Genomic DNA, 15,957 nt, shown 5'->3' with positions numbered 1-15,957 from the left:
AGCTAGGCTGCGAGCAGCAAAGGTGTTTGCATGTCCAATATGCGGCTGAGACGGCTGCAGCTCGCAGGACTACTGGGAGGGACTCTGCGATTCCACCAAAGACACAAACATCCGCTTTCTATGATTTCTCAGGCAACCACATGCCGGTCCGTGTGGTTTTGGGGAAGAAAAATTTCAGACGCCGGGATTTCTGTTGCCGGCATGGATTCCCTGGAGCAATCCTTGCCGTGAATAACCATGCAGCTTGCGATGTCGGCCAAAAGCAGAAGCAAGTCAGTAGCTCGGCATCTCACAGATTCAGCCGTCTGCAAAAAAAAAAATCACGGCGCAACATGGGACAGTAATGTATCCATCGCACACCATTCGTGGGGGGGGATGAAATATATGTCCAATATACATTACAGTGATCAATAAAATAGCGTAAGACAATCACCTTTCAATATGTGGTAAAGCTCACAGCGACAGGGACGAGAAAAGGTCAGCAGCATTGGTCACCTCATCAATCTGCATCGACTTCAGCAGCATCTCCATGCCCGCAACGTTCCACAGCTCGCCCAGCCCCTTCAGTGTCGTCCACTGGTGCTGAAGATGGCGTGTGCACAGGGCAATTTCTGCTCTGACCTTGTCCAGGTTCTGGCCTGGTGGGCGCTCGGCCAAGATCCTCCGGCACTTTTTTGTTTGTCGCAGGAGCACAGATGACGACATGAAAATGCAAAAGGGAATGACCTGGTCGAAGCGCTCTAGCGGCATGTCCTGGTTGCGCTCCAAGTGTTCAGACAGCCCGTGCGCAGCATCAAGGCACACTTGCCAGGATTTCGGCTCGATATCATTCGCTACTAAACCCGCATTCCACGTATTGGCAAAGGCCATGTTGAGCATTTCGCGCAGAGCCCTGTCGCCCGCTGCCGCATCATAGCCGGACTCTGCACTGCCATCGGCGTCCAGATCGCTGCCCCGGAGCTCTGGCGGCTCCTCGTACTCGGTGAAGAACGAGGGACGGTTGGATTGGTGCAAGAATATTGCAATGGGCACATAGTAGCAGTGCAGGCAAAAGTACCTCACCCGCATCATGAACCGGCGGTGGTCGGCCTGCCCAAAGTATGAGATATCCCCTGCTGGCATTGACTCGTCGCGCAGCTCCTCTGGAAGCACCAGGTTGCGCTTCCAGTCCTGCAGCTTGTAGTCGAGCTCGCCAAACCGCGGGTAGTCGGACACAAGTCTGACAGTGCGCTTGGGCCGGTATGCGAGCCGACCAGTGCCTGGCGTCTGGTTGAGGAAATTCAGCGCAGGAAATGGGCTGTCACGGAACGGCGATAGGCTCGGCCAGGACGAGCCGGACAACACGCCCAGGGAGTCGCGGCTGGCCTTGGCATCGCACAGGAACATGTTGGTGTTGGAGATGATGGATGTCAGCTCGCTCAGCGCCATGAACGAGTATGAAAAGGCACCAGTTGCTACAATTATGTCCTGGTCGACGCGCATCGACTGCATCAGAGACGACGACGAGCCGGACGAGGACAGCGACGGCCGGTGTTTGACGCGAGTCAGGGCATCAGATGTGTTGACATGGGTGGCCAGCGACGGCCCGTCAGTGCCCTGCTTGAGAACAACGTCCCACTCATAGTCCGAGCACGGGGTTCTCACATAGACGCTGGACTCGTTCATAGTTGTTCCCCGGCCAGTCAGCATCGACTGGTAGCTGTCCGTCTGATAGACTATCCAAAAGATACGGCGCTTTATCTGCAGGTTGACCCATTCCTCCCACGTCGCCGGGGGCGGGCGGCGATACAGGTCGATCTGGTGCCACCCGCAGCGAGTAACCAGGCTGGCGGCCAGCACGATAAGCGAGTTGTAGGACCAGTGCTCGCCCCGACAGCCGGCAAGCAGTGTCATGATGACAACTGTACGCACGTAGTCGATCGACGGCGTCTCCAAATGTGAAATCATTCTCGCTTTTACGCTCTCTGCCAGCGCATCGCCATCAATAAACCTCCCTGTCTTCGCCGAGAGCATCCGGGCCGTCGTCGCCTTCATCGCGTCAATCAGAATTGGGTCGACGTCGTTCTCCACTACCCTTCGGATAAACATTGACGGGTGGAATATCGGACACAGCGGGTAGAAGTAGTCAAAGTACATGGTCACTGCCTCGCGTGTCTCAAGGTCGACCTTGCCCGAGAAGAACTCCTGCAGCTCACGATGCATCGACGGCGCCTTCAGCCCCTCCGGCACAGCATCCATATCCGCGTACTCGGGCGACTCAGACACTTGGTCATCGCGTATAGGCGTCGCCGGCGTTAGTGACCGAGCATCAGACTCTGCTGATGGTGCGAGCGCCTGCGCAGGAGCGCCAGTAACCACGGTAATTGACGGCTTGCCCTTGCCCCCCTTGGCTGCCCTCTGCGCACGCGACCCTCGGGAGCGAGTCTTGCTGAGCACCGCCGACAGCGGCTTCGGCTTGGGCCCACGCTTGCGCTTCTGGCCCCAAATGCACTGGATGTCGTTTTTGATGCAGTTGATGCAGCGGGTACCCTCACCCTCACACTTAATCTTCTTCTGGTGGCAGTACTCGCACGCCTGTGTTCGCCGCCGCCGCCGCTGTGCCTGGGAGTCGTCCTGGCGGCCGGGCTCGGCTGCAGCCTGGGGCAGTCTGTCCGCTGATTGCTCGTCATCAACATGCGAGGCCGAGTCCGGCAGCGAGCTGCTACCGATTTCCGGGTATGGCCTGAACCGTGCATCACTCGACGACTGGCCGACATCAGTTCGCGCAACACCCTGCGTGAAAGCAGTGACGCCAGGGTCGCCCCTCGTAGCCCCCTTTCCATTAGCTGCAATTGGCTCCGGTGACTGGGTCTCCCCACCAACTCCGCCATGAGTTGTAAAGTGATCAACCGCGGAACCGGGTTCGTGTAATTGGGGCTGCTGGTTTGCGGAGTCCACTTTTGTGACCAGCGTCGGAATTGGGTGACGCGGGCGATCTATTGGGTCTGTTGGTTCACGAATCGCTGGCGGCAAATCTCCAGTCGCCAGTTTATCCGACGATGGGTCGGGTTCGGCTCGTGGGTGACCGACAAAACCGACAGGTGCTGCTGATTGCCCGGTGCCATTGGCAGTCGCAGGCATAATGCCTTGGGACAGGCGCTGTTGCCGCTGCTGCTGCTGGACCGATGCATCAGATCCTGATTGGACCCTGAAGCTACCCGAGGCGATGGGCTGGACCACAAGTGGCTGCTGCTGATGAAGGCACCCGGAACGCATAGCAATCTGTTGACGGCTCTCGTTATAGTGGCTTGGCCGATACACGGGCTTAACGTACTGGGCCATTCTCGCCTCGCTGCGCTTGTGCTGCTGTGGATGCTGTGCCGTCAACACGTTGATGGACATGCTGCTGTTTGTGGCAGGCAGCATGGCATCGCTGTCAGTGTCGTTAAGCAGCGACCGAATGTTCGATACCTTTTCCTCCGAATCCTCGCGCTGTCGCTTGGGGGGAAGCGGGGATGCCTGCTGGTAATGTCGATGGTAGTGGCCGCCCGCAGACATCGCCGGATACTGGCTGTTATGAATAAATAAACGGATACACCGCGGTAAATAAAAAGAGGGGGGAAAGCGCCTGTCCAGGCAAATTAGACAGAATGCGGTTAAAAAGTGCAAGAAAGGAGAGAGGAAAAAAAATAGGCTGCAGAGGAAAGAAGGGGAAATATGCGAGGATGGCTTCGCTAGAATCTGCAATGTCTTTGAAACAGGAAAGTCTGACAACGCCGCCTGACGAACTTTATGCAAGGGGAGTGGAAAATTGGACACAGTACATCACACCTGACATGGCATAAACAGCACTGGGCGTATTTTCTCGGACCACAGACCTATTTCTGGGATGCCTGCGACGACATGCAACAACAAGTGCAACAATGTCAGCGGGGCCACGTCTTGGAGGATTCATTCGGCTCAACAACTGATTTATTCGTTTGTTTTCCTGACAGTTACAAAGGCTATGGCGCGCCAGCCGGTTGTTCCCACCTCTGGCCCGTCCACACACATACATACACACAAACGACGGTGTTTTCTACTGCTTTATCTCGCCAGCAATCCGCCGCAGACAACGCTGGATCGAGCCCAGGACCGCAGGATCTGGAGCCGACAGCAGATCGATGAGATTGTCGCATAGCAGGAGGAGGTGGGCTGCCGGGCTGGTCGCAGTCTTGCTTGATCCTGTCGCCAGCGCGCTGGCTCGGCACTGCAAGCGAGCCATGTTGTCCAGCACCATGTTGAGCAGCACAACGCGGGCAAATGGCATCGGGCTTTTCCCCAGCAGTGCTTTATCTCGGACAAATGCCTCGAGCACCGTCTGGCATCGACGCACAAGCGTCGGGGCGGCACGCTGGCTGGCCCACAACGGCAAGGATGTGTCGGCGGCGGCATTCGACGACATTCTGAACAGCCATTGGAAGCACTCCATTGTCAGTGCCTGCCGGTTTGCCTGCTGCATTTGCGCCATACTACTAACACTGGAGGAAGGCGGGGCGGTGGCTGCCGAGAACAACATGCCGATGTTGTCGTCTTGCTCCACACAAAGCAGCACAACGGGCTCGGCAGCCATTAGAGCCCCCCACTCGAGAATCCTCACAAGCAGCCCCCAGTACTCTCCAACCTCGGCTGGCTGCACCTGAGCTATTGTGCTGTCGTCGCCACCACCGCTGCCGCCACCATATTGAGAAATGTATCCAGTGCTGGCGTGCATAATAGCATCGAGCACCTGGTTTTGACACTCCGCGGAAAGTGCAAGACCATTGCCGGCAGTATCCAACCCCACCGCAGACCGCTCGGTGGCGGTTTCATCCAGCGATACTGACTGATCCCGCGTGAGTATATGATCCGGCACCCCAACTGCCGACCCCAGAACGATGCCAATAGTCACCCATGTATCTGCCAGCGCCGACCGCGCATCTCCATCGGTGCAGCCGCGCAGCCGCGACATTCCCAGCGTCACAACACGAATCAGCCAGTCTACAGCCTCTGCCTGGTGTTGCTTGGCCCACTCAAAAGCAGGCATTGCTGCTGTGTCGCTCAAATCGCCCGGTGGGCGCTCAGCCCCAAGTGGCAGCACCAGGTGCAGCCCAATGGCAACCAGTGAATCTGCCAGCACTCCATCGGCAAGGATTCGTTTGGAGTTGGCAAGAGCCTGGTTGCTGGTCTGGCTCTCGCCCAGGATCTGATCAGAGCAAAGCGCCTCGCCAAGCTTTATCAGAGCCGCAACCGCCAGAGACACCAGCGTCGGCATAATCGCACGCCGTGTGTACTTAGCCTTGCCACTGCGCGGCTTCTTGACCTCATTAGCCGCAGAAGAGTGTGCGGCAAGTCTTTGCAGCTGCACTGAAAACAGGCCCCGACCCCGACCAATGACCTGGCTGTCGCGGTAGAGCGTGCCGGCGCCGCCCTGCTCAGGATGAATGATATACGGCATGACAGCATACACCGCCAGCTCGCCAAGAGAAAGTGACAGCACAGTGTCAGGCGATACCAGGTTATCCCCATGATCGGTCTTGCACTGAGCAAGCATCTGCAGCGAGCAGATCGTATCCATGATCTGCGCCTGCAACGTTGAGATCTCCAAGACATCTGGCGAGTAAAGCGGTGCATCAACGAACAGCAAGATCCGGCGAGCAATTCGCAGCAGCGTGGTACAATCGCCTTCGCTGAACCACCTGCATGATCGCAGCTGGTCAAAGATCTGCGAGAACATTTGCAGATATGAGAGCAGCACCTCCTGAGTGTAGACTACATTTCCGTCTACTGTCTGGTTGATGTCAAGCAGCGACCCCCGGTCTATCGGCAGGTTCGTCATCTGGCTGCCAATCGTCAGCCATGCCCTCCACACCGTGCGCCAGTGCTGCGTGATCATCTGGTCCTCTGGCCCTCCTTCCAGGTCGGCAATGCCCACCAGCGCCGCCACGCATTCGATCGCAGCGGCAACACTCTCACGAGTGCGCTGGTACAGCTGGCTATCACTCACCTCGACTGCGGCTGAGTCGATGAAGTTGTCGGGCACATCTACCTCGATCGTTTTGTCAGCAACTGGTAGCAACTGCACGCCCTCGCTGGACTGTCTACCAGCCAAAAAATCAATGGCCAGCTTCCACATAACCTGCCAAGCCTGTCCCACATAGCCGACGTGCCGGATCGACCGCTGCAGGTTGTCTCGCCACACTTTAGCAGCACCGAGCACCGCTGTGGCTGCCGTTTCATCCCACTGCTTCTTGTGCAGGCGGCTCGGGTCTTCGATAACTACTCCACTTTTGGATGCCATCTGCTCAGCCTCAAGCTCGGACAACAGCATCTCCACGCGTCCTTGTCGGATCAGATCGAACACGCGAGCACGTTCAGCCAGCACGCGATCGAGCACTGGTGCCAAAACAGTCCAGATGATACTATCCCATGTCCAGATGTCAAAGATCCCACCATGCATATCCAGCGTGCGGAACAGCGTCTGCAGTGCGCCGTGTCGGACTTCGTGGCGGACATCGCGGCCGAGATCAGAAAGTGAGTGCAGGAGCAGGAGCCACAGCAGTTGGCGAGTATGCGTATCTTCCAGCGACACTAGCTCCTCCCGCCACCAGCCATCGACGATGTGTGCAATTGCCGGTTTGCTATCGTCGCTATGGGCGACCAGGCTGCTGCTGATCAGCTCGCTTAGCTCCGCCAGATTCACTTCATCCGACTTTGGGCTTGCGCGCTGGAAAAAGTCGCTCAGGCTCCATGCCTGCCCAATGGCGGTCAGCGAGATGTTCAAGTCCTCAGTCTGCTGCCCGTATTCGACAAGTGACTGGATGCAGCGCCGCATGCAGTTTGCCGGAAGATCGGCCAGGTAGTCAGTGCATATGAGCTGCAGGCATGGGAATGCAAACCTGACCAAATATCCAGGCTGCCGTGACTCGGCATTCGTCCCGCCTACACCATGGGTGGACCCCGCAGACTCGGCGGCAACAACGCTCTGGATAATGTCAAAGACAACGTCCCAAGCACGCATGATCGAGTGTCCCGAGGCCTGAAGTAGCTTGCTGAGCGTATCAAGCGTCAGTTTGCGTACCTCGACAAACTGGCCAAAGCCCTTGCTGTCTTCGGCACCAGTAGATGAGCGAATCCCAGCCATCATTTGCGAGAGTGGTGTCAGAATGCGCAGCTGGGCGTCACCGTTGGCAACCATGGCGACAAAGTGTGAGTTGATTCCTTCACTGGCCAGATCGTCGTCTTCCGTCAGTCCATCTGCGCGAGTCACCAGCTCCATAGCTGCCAGCACAACATCCGAAACAGCCTCGCAAGCCTGAGTTCGGATAGGTGACGGAGTATGCGCGTATGTCGTCGTATCAAGAAGGTGGTGCATGATCAGCGACCACGCCTCGGATCCGACACTGTCGGTGTCAGCGGCAGTGTCGGCCAAGGCACGCGACCCCATCAACAGATCGACATTTTCCACGGCCAACAGCCGCAATTCCTCGACTGCAAATGTTGGGCGGTCCATTAGTGCGCTCATGCGACGATTGACGATACCGAGAGCCGACCGCATCTGGCTCGAAATGTCGCTAAATTCGTGTCGTGCTGGCACACTGGTCAGGTCAGACCCAAGCGCGCATAATGAGCGGATAACCCAGATAAAGGCATCGCTGCCGTGCGCACGCACAAGGGAGAACAGCTGGGCGTACTCTTCGCGAACTGCCTGGAACTCGGTTGCCCGGCTGAGATCGTCATCGCTACTAGGCACCTGCGATGACGCCGTCGACATGCTCCGCTGGCGCCCTCCTGCGCTGCGACCCGGCATCTGTCCGTGAGAGGCATTGCTGTTAGCCCCCAGAGCTGCTGGTGTTGGTAATGAACCACGACTCTGGTAAAGTAGCTCGTCAGCCTGCTGCAGCGTGACCATGATCGGATACCAGGCTGGGCCAAGCGTATTGGCCAGGAACTGCGCACAGGAGATAACTGCGCGTAGGCACTGGATCTGGCGTGAATGCATCGAGAACTGGGCACCGATAAGGGAAGATGTAACCAGCGGAGCAGTGGCAGGTGGCCGACCATCAGTGCCATTGGCTTCGTCTTCGCGCACAGTTGCCAGGCTCTGTGTTTTGGCAACCTGGCTCTGCTGCAGCAGTCTCTCATGCTCTGAGATCGCTGCGTGCGGCAGGCAATGTCGGCAGAGCAGCGATAGCACTGCATCGCGCGCATCGCGAACACCTAGTGCGCCGAACACCAGGACCATCTTTTGCGAGCTTTCCATGACCTGGTTAAACAGCGAGTTATCGAAGCGCACGTTGAGGAAGAACGAGTATGCTGTCAGCAGGATTGGCCATATCTTGGTGGCAAAGCTGCTGACAACCTGTACCTGCTGGTCGCTAGCATCAGGCACTGAAAGCACGCTCTTCGTTACCTCCTTGCCCTTTATCAATGCTGTCAGAGGCGCTGTATGGGCAGGCAGTACGACGCTTGCCATTCCGTCGACCAGCGATAATGTCGATGATAGTGCCAAAAAGAACAGGTACGTATCAGGGATCGCAGGCGGCTCCTGCTTGTCAAGCAGCTTGTGCATCTCAGATCGCATACGGCATGATCGTGCACTGATCTGGTCCCTATCACCGCCTGCATCGGCATCAATTGCGTGGCGGCGCAGCTGGGTATCAGCGCCAGTAGCGCTATTTTCAGGTTGCGCACTGGGGATACCGTCGGAGTTGCTGGACCGGATCGTCGGACGCTCGGATACAACTTTGCCAACGGCGGTGATAATGTCCAGGATGACATGGCAGTCCTCGCCGCTGCCCATTTGCCCATCAAACTGTGCGTACAGCTCCTGCAGCAGGCCCGGGTCTTCGACTGTCTTCTTGACGAGCTCAAGGGCCAATACGCGATAGAACGGCGGGAACAAGGTGCTTGGATTTCCAACTCCCACACCTCCGGGCAATACAAAGCTAGGCCGCCGCCGCCCGGGCGCTGCCTGGCTGTGAGAGCTGCTACTCGTGCTCGGATCCATTAGGCGGGTCAATATCGACAAAAATATCTCACATTCGGTGTTGAACTCTGCGTGCAGGTCGCGGATAAAGAGCCAGACGACCCGAATGCAGCGCACAGCGAGCGGGAACGTCGACTTTTCAGCAAAGAAATGGACGATATACGGGGATAGTCGCTCACGCAGCAGCTGCGCCATAGCCGCATGCCGCGCAACAACTTTGGCATGGTTTGTCAGAATGGACTCTACGAGCTCCAGAACTAGCCCCTTATCAATCGTATCTGCACGAATAAACACGGTCTCGCTGTCGGTCAGCAGCAGGCACAGATCCTGCAGTACGTAGTACGCATCTTTCGCGCACTTTCGTGTTAGGTCGGCCTCGGCATCAACCTGTGTGCTGTTCATCAGCTTGTCCTCGCTGACAACCCGATCAAAGACGGCCACGACAAGCTGGCGCAGGATAGCCGCCGCAGTGTTGTTCACAATCGGATCGCGCGACTGCTGTAGCACAAAGCAAATGTGAATAGCCTCCACCAGGGTCTCCCCCGAGACTGCATCGTATGCACTGACCAGCGGCAAGATCATCTGCAGGATCTTGACCTGGATGTCCATTCCCTGGCTCAGCACCGACGTGAGCATTCCCAGCGTCACACGGATCGAGTCTGGCGACAGCGCCTGGTGCGAAATGAGCTGCTGTAGACACTGCACCGATATTGTTGTCAGCTTGTGGTTGCCTGTTTTGCATGCAAGTGCAAATGGCTTTACCACCTCGTCGGACTTTGCCAGCTCCGTGGCAACCTGTGCAGATGATGTCGCCTTGATGCTGCGAAGGATGACAATAACACGCTCTGCTGCCTAGAATGGTAGAGTATAGTAGCTTTAGCTCAGCAAGGTGCTGAAATACGGTCTACAGGCGTGCATGCTAAAGCCTGCACAGTGTACTTGCCTCCTTTATTTCCGGGTGCTTCCGTCGTGCTTCAGTGGACAGACTCTGCAACTCCGAGAGCAGCAGATTGCTTATGCCTGCAGTAGCTGACATTGGTAAGGATTAGAGTAAATGCAGAGATAGATGTGAAGTATAGAAATTAGGACTGCTAGAATAAGGCGCTGGCTGTAAACTGAAGAGGATGGCAAGTAGACCACGTCGACACCAGACGCGCTTCAGACGGGCAGCAACTGACACTGGACAGTCCTGATTAGTCGATCAAATCACTGAGCAGAACTGGCAGTGCTAGCGTTATTGAGCGGCATGGCAGAGAACTGGTGTGAAATAAGCCCACCGTGGCCAACTAGAATGTGACTACGGTGTGTTCTGAGTTGTTTTAGTTGATAGCTCACGGTGGACCCGCATCCTTGGATACTTCATAACAAAGGTGAGTAATTACCACGCACCAAGGGTTACATTGATTCAGAAACACACCATTATTCTTTTGAACCACTAACCAGGTACTTGTTGGCTCCAGCTGGCTCCATCCGAACACCCATGGGACTCTGGCGGCTCGCTTATATCGGCAAACCATCACATATGGTGCACTGAGCTGCATACTTTCCGGACATGTGGACATCCTTCGGTTTCTGTTTTCGGCACCTTGTCCATTCAGATACCTGCAAGACTGTTCCTGAGAACCTGTCCAGCCGGATGCTCATAAACACGCATGACCTTATCTTGAAAGCAATCGATAAGCTTGCTTAAAGTGCTTGCAGGTGTACTAAGCCGCATAAACCCCATCTGGCACCCTTCACCATGGATCTCTATACGAGGAAGTCTTTCTCACTCGGAGATGCGCCTGCATATTGCAGACACTTGTCTGCTTCGGTTGTCACGCACGCACCGCTGGCCGCCTTCCTCTCGAATATCTATAAAGCACGACTCCCGCTCACTCCTTCCCCTCTCCATCACCCAACTGCTCTTCACACTTCCATTTCCATATTCATATCCATCTTTCCCAGAACACCAGCTATGCATGTACGTTCCTCTGCCAACATCAGCGCCTTGACGAACGGTGATATAGTCGAAAACATAGTCTGCTATACCAACTACATCGCATATCAAGACGAGCCCGATATGGGCCACCAGGAGCGCTTCGTCAATCTGGCTCTGGTCTGTCACTCCTGGTACTCCATTGTCAAGCACGAACTCTACAAGAGCCTGGTCATTGAGCCCAAGAAACCCATGTCAGACCATGTCACATGGCGCTCAAATTTGCCGTCAATTGTCGCCGCCGGCATGCAGCACAGGGTCATCCACCTTTGTCTCGGCGGACCCCTGATCACGGAGCATGCTACCCTCATCGACATTATCCGAGGGCTCGGCGTGCACCATCACAGGTTCCCTAAACTACACTCTATTCTGATAATGGCATGTGATGGACATGTAGAGCTTTCTCAGCTTCATGATGTTTGTAAGCTCATCTCCAGCTACTTGCTGCAACTGTTCCCGCATGTCACCTCTGTCACTCCTATCACGTCTGGCAGCCTATCGACTGTGCCTGCCAACATCTACTACAATCTCATCGTGATGCTGGCTGCGTCTATTCACGAGGTCACGGTCAATGGCATCATTCTTGGCAATATCCCACATGTGCATTTCCAGAACCTGACCAATATCCGCATTATAGACCCATCAGAGGGCACGGCATCCCGGACTATGCGCGTCAATCCTAACACTCTCAAGACAATCGAAATTGTCAACAGCTCGAGCAACTTCCCGTGGGGCATGTTTGGCGACGCCAGCAACCCAATCGTGTTCCCGAATGTCGAGCAGCTGATAATGCGCACATTCCAAAATCGCCATGTTTACCCGGCGACCCAGATTGGTCGGTTCAAGCTGCAGTTCCCCAGACTCTGGAGCCTCTGCCTGATGGAGGCGTTGGACTCATACACGGACGCGCTGGACTTGATAAAGATCTCTAGCATTGGGTCGCTTGTTATCTTCGATGATGCAAACAAGCTGCAGCACCTTAACCCAAAGCTGGTCCGCAATATACGCGAGTTCTGCATAGGCGATTCGCAGAGAACTCAGATCCCTGTACTCGACAAGAACAGCTTCTTTATCAAGATCTTTGATATCCCGGCCAAGCTGAACAAAGTCACGCTGTCTCTGCCACAAGCCGACTTCCCGCCCATCAAGGACGCAAAATGGCCAATGCTTAGGAGTCTGCGCCTTATAGCTCGCTCAATTTCGCTGCAGAGCATTGAGATGTTCATGACGCAGCTGCCCTGGATGCACACGCTAGATCTCTCCATGTCCCACTCGGATCAGCAAGCCAATGATGAGGTTGTGTGCAGCAGGAGGACCCCACTAAGCACATCAGTCCTGGTATTTGGTCTCAAAATCGCATTCCCGATGATGCGAGCCAAGACCTGGCTACTGATGGCAACCCGGCGGCTGCCAGAGCTTTACAAGCTAGTTCTATCGAAGAGCTTTGAGGTGGACAAGGCAGCCTTGAGACGGGTGTACAAGAATGGTCTAGCATTTGTCTAGGCTTTATGGTTTCTACCATTTGTAGTTTTGTCCTAGCTATAGGTAGTGTATTATTTTTTCTTTCTTTTCTCGTCTCCTTCCATTTTCGATCCTGATATTCATAACATAGGCATCTAGTTCTGAGCACAAGTAAACCGAGCGAAAAGGAAGCAATGGTTAAACTGATGTTACTGCAATTCAGCGAGGTTTTTGATTATCAACACTGTCTATAGTGCTAACGTACTAGCATTCGAACATACCTGCTATACCGTTAAGGCAATATGTTAACTTGGGGAATGAGTGGATATCGAATATATGGAAAAAAAAATAACTTCTCAAAAATGACTGAGGGGAAGAAGGAAGGCTGGTCGTCTGTCTGGGCATTTGTACGTATGCGTTTCGGCCTTGTCTACTGTGGCGTAGGGGGATTCCGGACCCCAAATGCCAACACAATATATTGACGAAAATGACTAAACCAGCCTATCACCAATAAACTGTTTCTGCAAACTTCTGAACTCAATGCCTCGGCTCTCACCAAATGCTAAAACGCCCTCGAGTGACTCATCGTGTGCCCTAATGGCCATGAATGATGGTGCCCATCAGTTGACCCATGTCGCCGCGTTGGAAAGTGAACGGCAGGGAGATATACAGCTCTTCGACATTCCGCAGAAGCAATGGGTTTATGGATGGAATGTGGTCAGGTAACTCGGTTACCTTCAACGATCCTAGCGCGATGTTATCGAACAAGCCCTCAAAGTCAATGTGCACATTGAATGTGCCACATGCCTGCAAGGTGCAGAGCTTCGGGAAGAGAAGCTTCTGGGATCCATAGAAGGTTGAAAGGCGAAGGGAAGGTGGCAAAGGCGTGCTGTGCATAACTATCACGGCTATTTTCAATATTGTCAGGTCTTTAGACTCGATCGTATCCGTATCATTGTCAACGAACTGTTTCCATACAAGCCGTGCTCAAGTATCAATGCAAATCACTAGCTCACTGAGTGTGAGTGCAAAGAATCTTATCAGCTGGCTATTGTGCTGGCTTAGATAATCGCGAATCAGTAGGCTGGCCAAGGATGGAAAATGTGTGGTTGCAAAATGTTAGGCTTTTTCAAAGTACCACCTATTATTAGCAAGCATGTAGTCAAAGACATATAGGATCCCTTAAATTTATAACTATAGGGGTTCAGTAGCCATACGCTATGATTTAAAGCCCACGGGTGTTGTGGCGGAATCAGAGAAAAGTGCCACACAAGTTACAATAAGAGTCCAAAATGCCAAAACCCAAAAACGCCAGTGCATGCTTGAATAAAATAAATACTGTTAGAACTACAAAATAATTAAGAAAATAGTGTGGGAATTTGGGAGAGGGGGCAGAAGATAGAGGACTGTGGATAAATATCGCACCTTGCCGGAATCACTCGAATGTGGCCATTGTTCCTGAAGGATCTTTACCTATATATAAGATTTTACAGTTTAAACGTATCCGACTGTCCGCTAGAAATTATTTAATTGGTTAAAAAACAAAACTCTTAAGCTTCAACACGGGTTTGAGTGACTTGCTCTGTAAACACTTTTTGATCTTGTGCGGCATCTGACCTCATCGGTGAAACCAGGGTGACAAGTTGCTATTGTAGTGGTCACAGGTCTCCACTGGATATCTCCATTGGTTCAGCGCAAGAGCTGCTCTCATTGTCGGTCAGCCTAATAACTTCCATGGTGTCATCATGGTAGTCATCACCGGCTGCGCAACACTCTTAGGATATTTGTTTATGAGCACCTATTGAATGAGGCCATATAGCTCTTCTAGCGGTCATGCAATATTTGTGGGTTTGTTTTATAAATTAATTTGTCTTATGAACATGCGTAAGCAGTAGTATTTGGGCCACAATGGACCCAGTCTGTATAGACTGATTCAAGAGACTGTATCAGTGCTAAGGGCCCCAAGAACCATGCAAGCCAGATCATTTTTAATAAAAAATTCTTAATGCTATGCATACGCAATAAAGCAAAACTGAACAGCATCATTTCTCTTACTTGCCTATTGAATTTCTCAAATGAATATTACCCGCAGCACTACTGTCATAAAGGCATCACTTGGTGGTATTGGCTTCTGTGATTCTATGTTGCCCCGCCTAGAGTGATTTGTATACAGTGTCAATATCATCAAAGAGCATACATACATGCTTGCACGATGGATACTACTCCATCAACTAGCTGACAATGATGCCTTTGACCCTGCAACATTTGTGAAAAAGGGATTCTTTCATTCCATTTATTTATTTATTTATCACAACCTGAAGGCGAAGACGGCCATGTCTGCCAAGGATTTTGTCAACCGGAAAGACATGTCAGAACTGTTGAGCGCAGATTTCGGTGATGTAGTTAGATATCACATTTATGATTATCTATTGCATAATGGCGATATCGAGCTACATGGCGTACACAACATGAATCAAGTAGCAACATACGTGGATACCGAGTTGATGACAGCATACAAGAACAGCATTGTGTTGCACTATGGCACTTGCCTACAGCGGATTCTGGCCAAATTGATTGATATTCGCAGCCGCAAAACACACTGCACAGTACAATGAGCAATGTGTCCAAGGGATCACACAATCTGTGTGGGATGTGTGGAGCCGGGTTGCAGATCTAACATCAAAGCCATTTAAGGCGCATGGTGATAGAAAATTCTACATAATGGTGACAACAGATGGTGTAACGATATGCATTTTGTTATAAGACAAGGTATCTAAGGCTGATGGTACAGTAGATGCTGATGCTGTGGGAGGCGATGTTGCAGGAGGTGGTGCTGTGGGAGGCAATACTATAACTGACTGTCGCTATATCCACCAGATCCCACAGCCAGAGCTGCAGAATCTGAAAGGCCGCTGTGTATTCATCGATCCAGGTCGTGGCGATTTGCTATACATGATGCACGAAAATAGCAGCAATGGGAAAGAGGGTGAAAAGATGCTCTACCGCTACACACGACAGCAGCGCAATAAGGAGCTCAAGCTGCACGACTATGACAGGATTCACTGGGCTACAAAGGATCAAGTCCCAGAAGATGCTGTCCGCAGAGCAGAGGCAGAGCTTTCCAAGCACTGCTGCCGGACCCTTAGCCCAGCAAAATTCCGTGCCTACGTTGCTGCCCGTGCATCTGTGCGGTGTGTCCTAGCACCGTTTTATGCCAACACGATGACAGCGCGAAGGTTACCAGAGCAGCAGCCCACTAAGTCAAACAAGCAGCACCAGAGGCGCTGGAAGGCCCGTCCAGGTGTCAGGACCAGTCCCAAGGTGTACCCGCTTCACCGCAAGCTGCGCCTTGATTCATTCATGAACCAGGCCCGTGCAGACCACAGGCTTGCCGCGAAACTCCGGAGCAAGTTCGGTCCAGACCCAGTGCTGATCATGGGCAATTGGAGTGCGCCGATGGCCCGACACCATGCGCCGATTCGTGGCAAGGGATGGCGCGACAAGTTCAAGCACCATAGCTTTGAGGTCTATC

General features: G+C 53.4%; 3 protein-coding genes across 3 annotated transcripts; 1 reads left to right on the top strand and 2 right to left on the bottom strand.

The window, feature by feature from the left end:
- Nucleotides 1–453: 453 nt before the first annotated feature.
- Nucleotides 454–3,537, bottom strand: DL89DRAFT_267077 (uncharacterized protein; the record flags this gene model as incomplete). Its single annotated transcript, XM_040887350.1, has 13 exons — nucleotides 454–513; nucleotides 541–582; nucleotides 622–669; nucleotides 694–762; nucleotides 805–892; nucleotides 923–949; nucleotides 980–1,125; nucleotides 1,153–1,188; nucleotides 1,216–1,617; nucleotides 1,645–1,692; nucleotides 1,717–1,797; nucleotides 1,822–1,929; nucleotides 1,960–3,537. The coding sequence occupies 13 exons, from the start codon at nucleotides 3,535–3,537 to the stop codon at nucleotides 454–456; spliced, it is 2,733 nt and encodes a 910-aa protein (XP_040744557.1).
- Nucleotides 3,538–3,938: 401 nt separating this feature from the next.
- DL89DRAFT_267076 (uncharacterized protein) lies at nucleotides 3,939–10,080 on the bottom strand. Its single transcript, XM_040887349.1, has 2 exons — nucleotides 9,930–10,080; nucleotides 3,939–9,838 (listed from the first exon to the last, which is right to left on the bottom strand). Exons 1-2 carry the CDS (start codon nucleotides 10,020–10,022, stop codon nucleotides 4,058–4,060), a joined length of 5,874 nt encoding a protein of 1,957 aa, XP_040744556.1. The 5' UTR covers nucleotides 10,023–10,080; the 3' UTR covers nucleotides 3,939–4,057.
- Nucleotides 10,081–11,168: 1,088 nt separating this feature from the next.
- On the top strand, nucleotides 11,169–12,732 carry DL89DRAFT_267075 (uncharacterized protein). The gene has a single exon (XM_040887348.1). It carries the CDS (start codon nucleotides 11,211–11,213, stop codon nucleotides 12,465–12,467), a length of 1,257 nt encoding a protein of 418 aa, XP_040744555.1. The 5' UTR covers nucleotides 11,169–11,210; the 3' UTR covers nucleotides 12,468–12,732.
- Nucleotides 12,733–15,957: the final 3,225 nt, after the last annotated feature.

This window comes from Linderina pennispora, assembly GCF_002104995.1.
Source record: "Linderina pennispora strain ATCC 12442 chromosome Unknown DL89scaffold_5, whole genome shotgun sequence".
Taxonomy (NCBI): Eukaryota; Fungi; Kickxellomycota; class Kickxellomycetes; order Kickxellales; family Kickxellaceae; genus Linderina; species Linderina pennispora.
Note: the sequence above shows the minus strand (reverse complement) of the source record. Positions and strands in the feature narration are given on the sequence as shown.

Coding starts and splice junctions, on each gene's coding strand:
- DL89DRAFT_267075 (XM_040887348.1), top strand. CDS start 11,211: ATGCAGCACAGGGTCATCCACCTTTGTCTCGGCGGACCCCTGATCACG.
- DL89DRAFT_267076 (XM_040887349.1), bottom strand. CDS start 10,022: ATGTCAGCTACTGCAGGCATAAGCAATCTGCTGCTCTCGGAGTTGCAG. Junction 9,839..9,929: donor AGCACCCGGAAATAAAGGAG/GCAAGTACACTG, acceptor CTACCATTCTAG/GCAGCAGAGCGTGTTATTGT.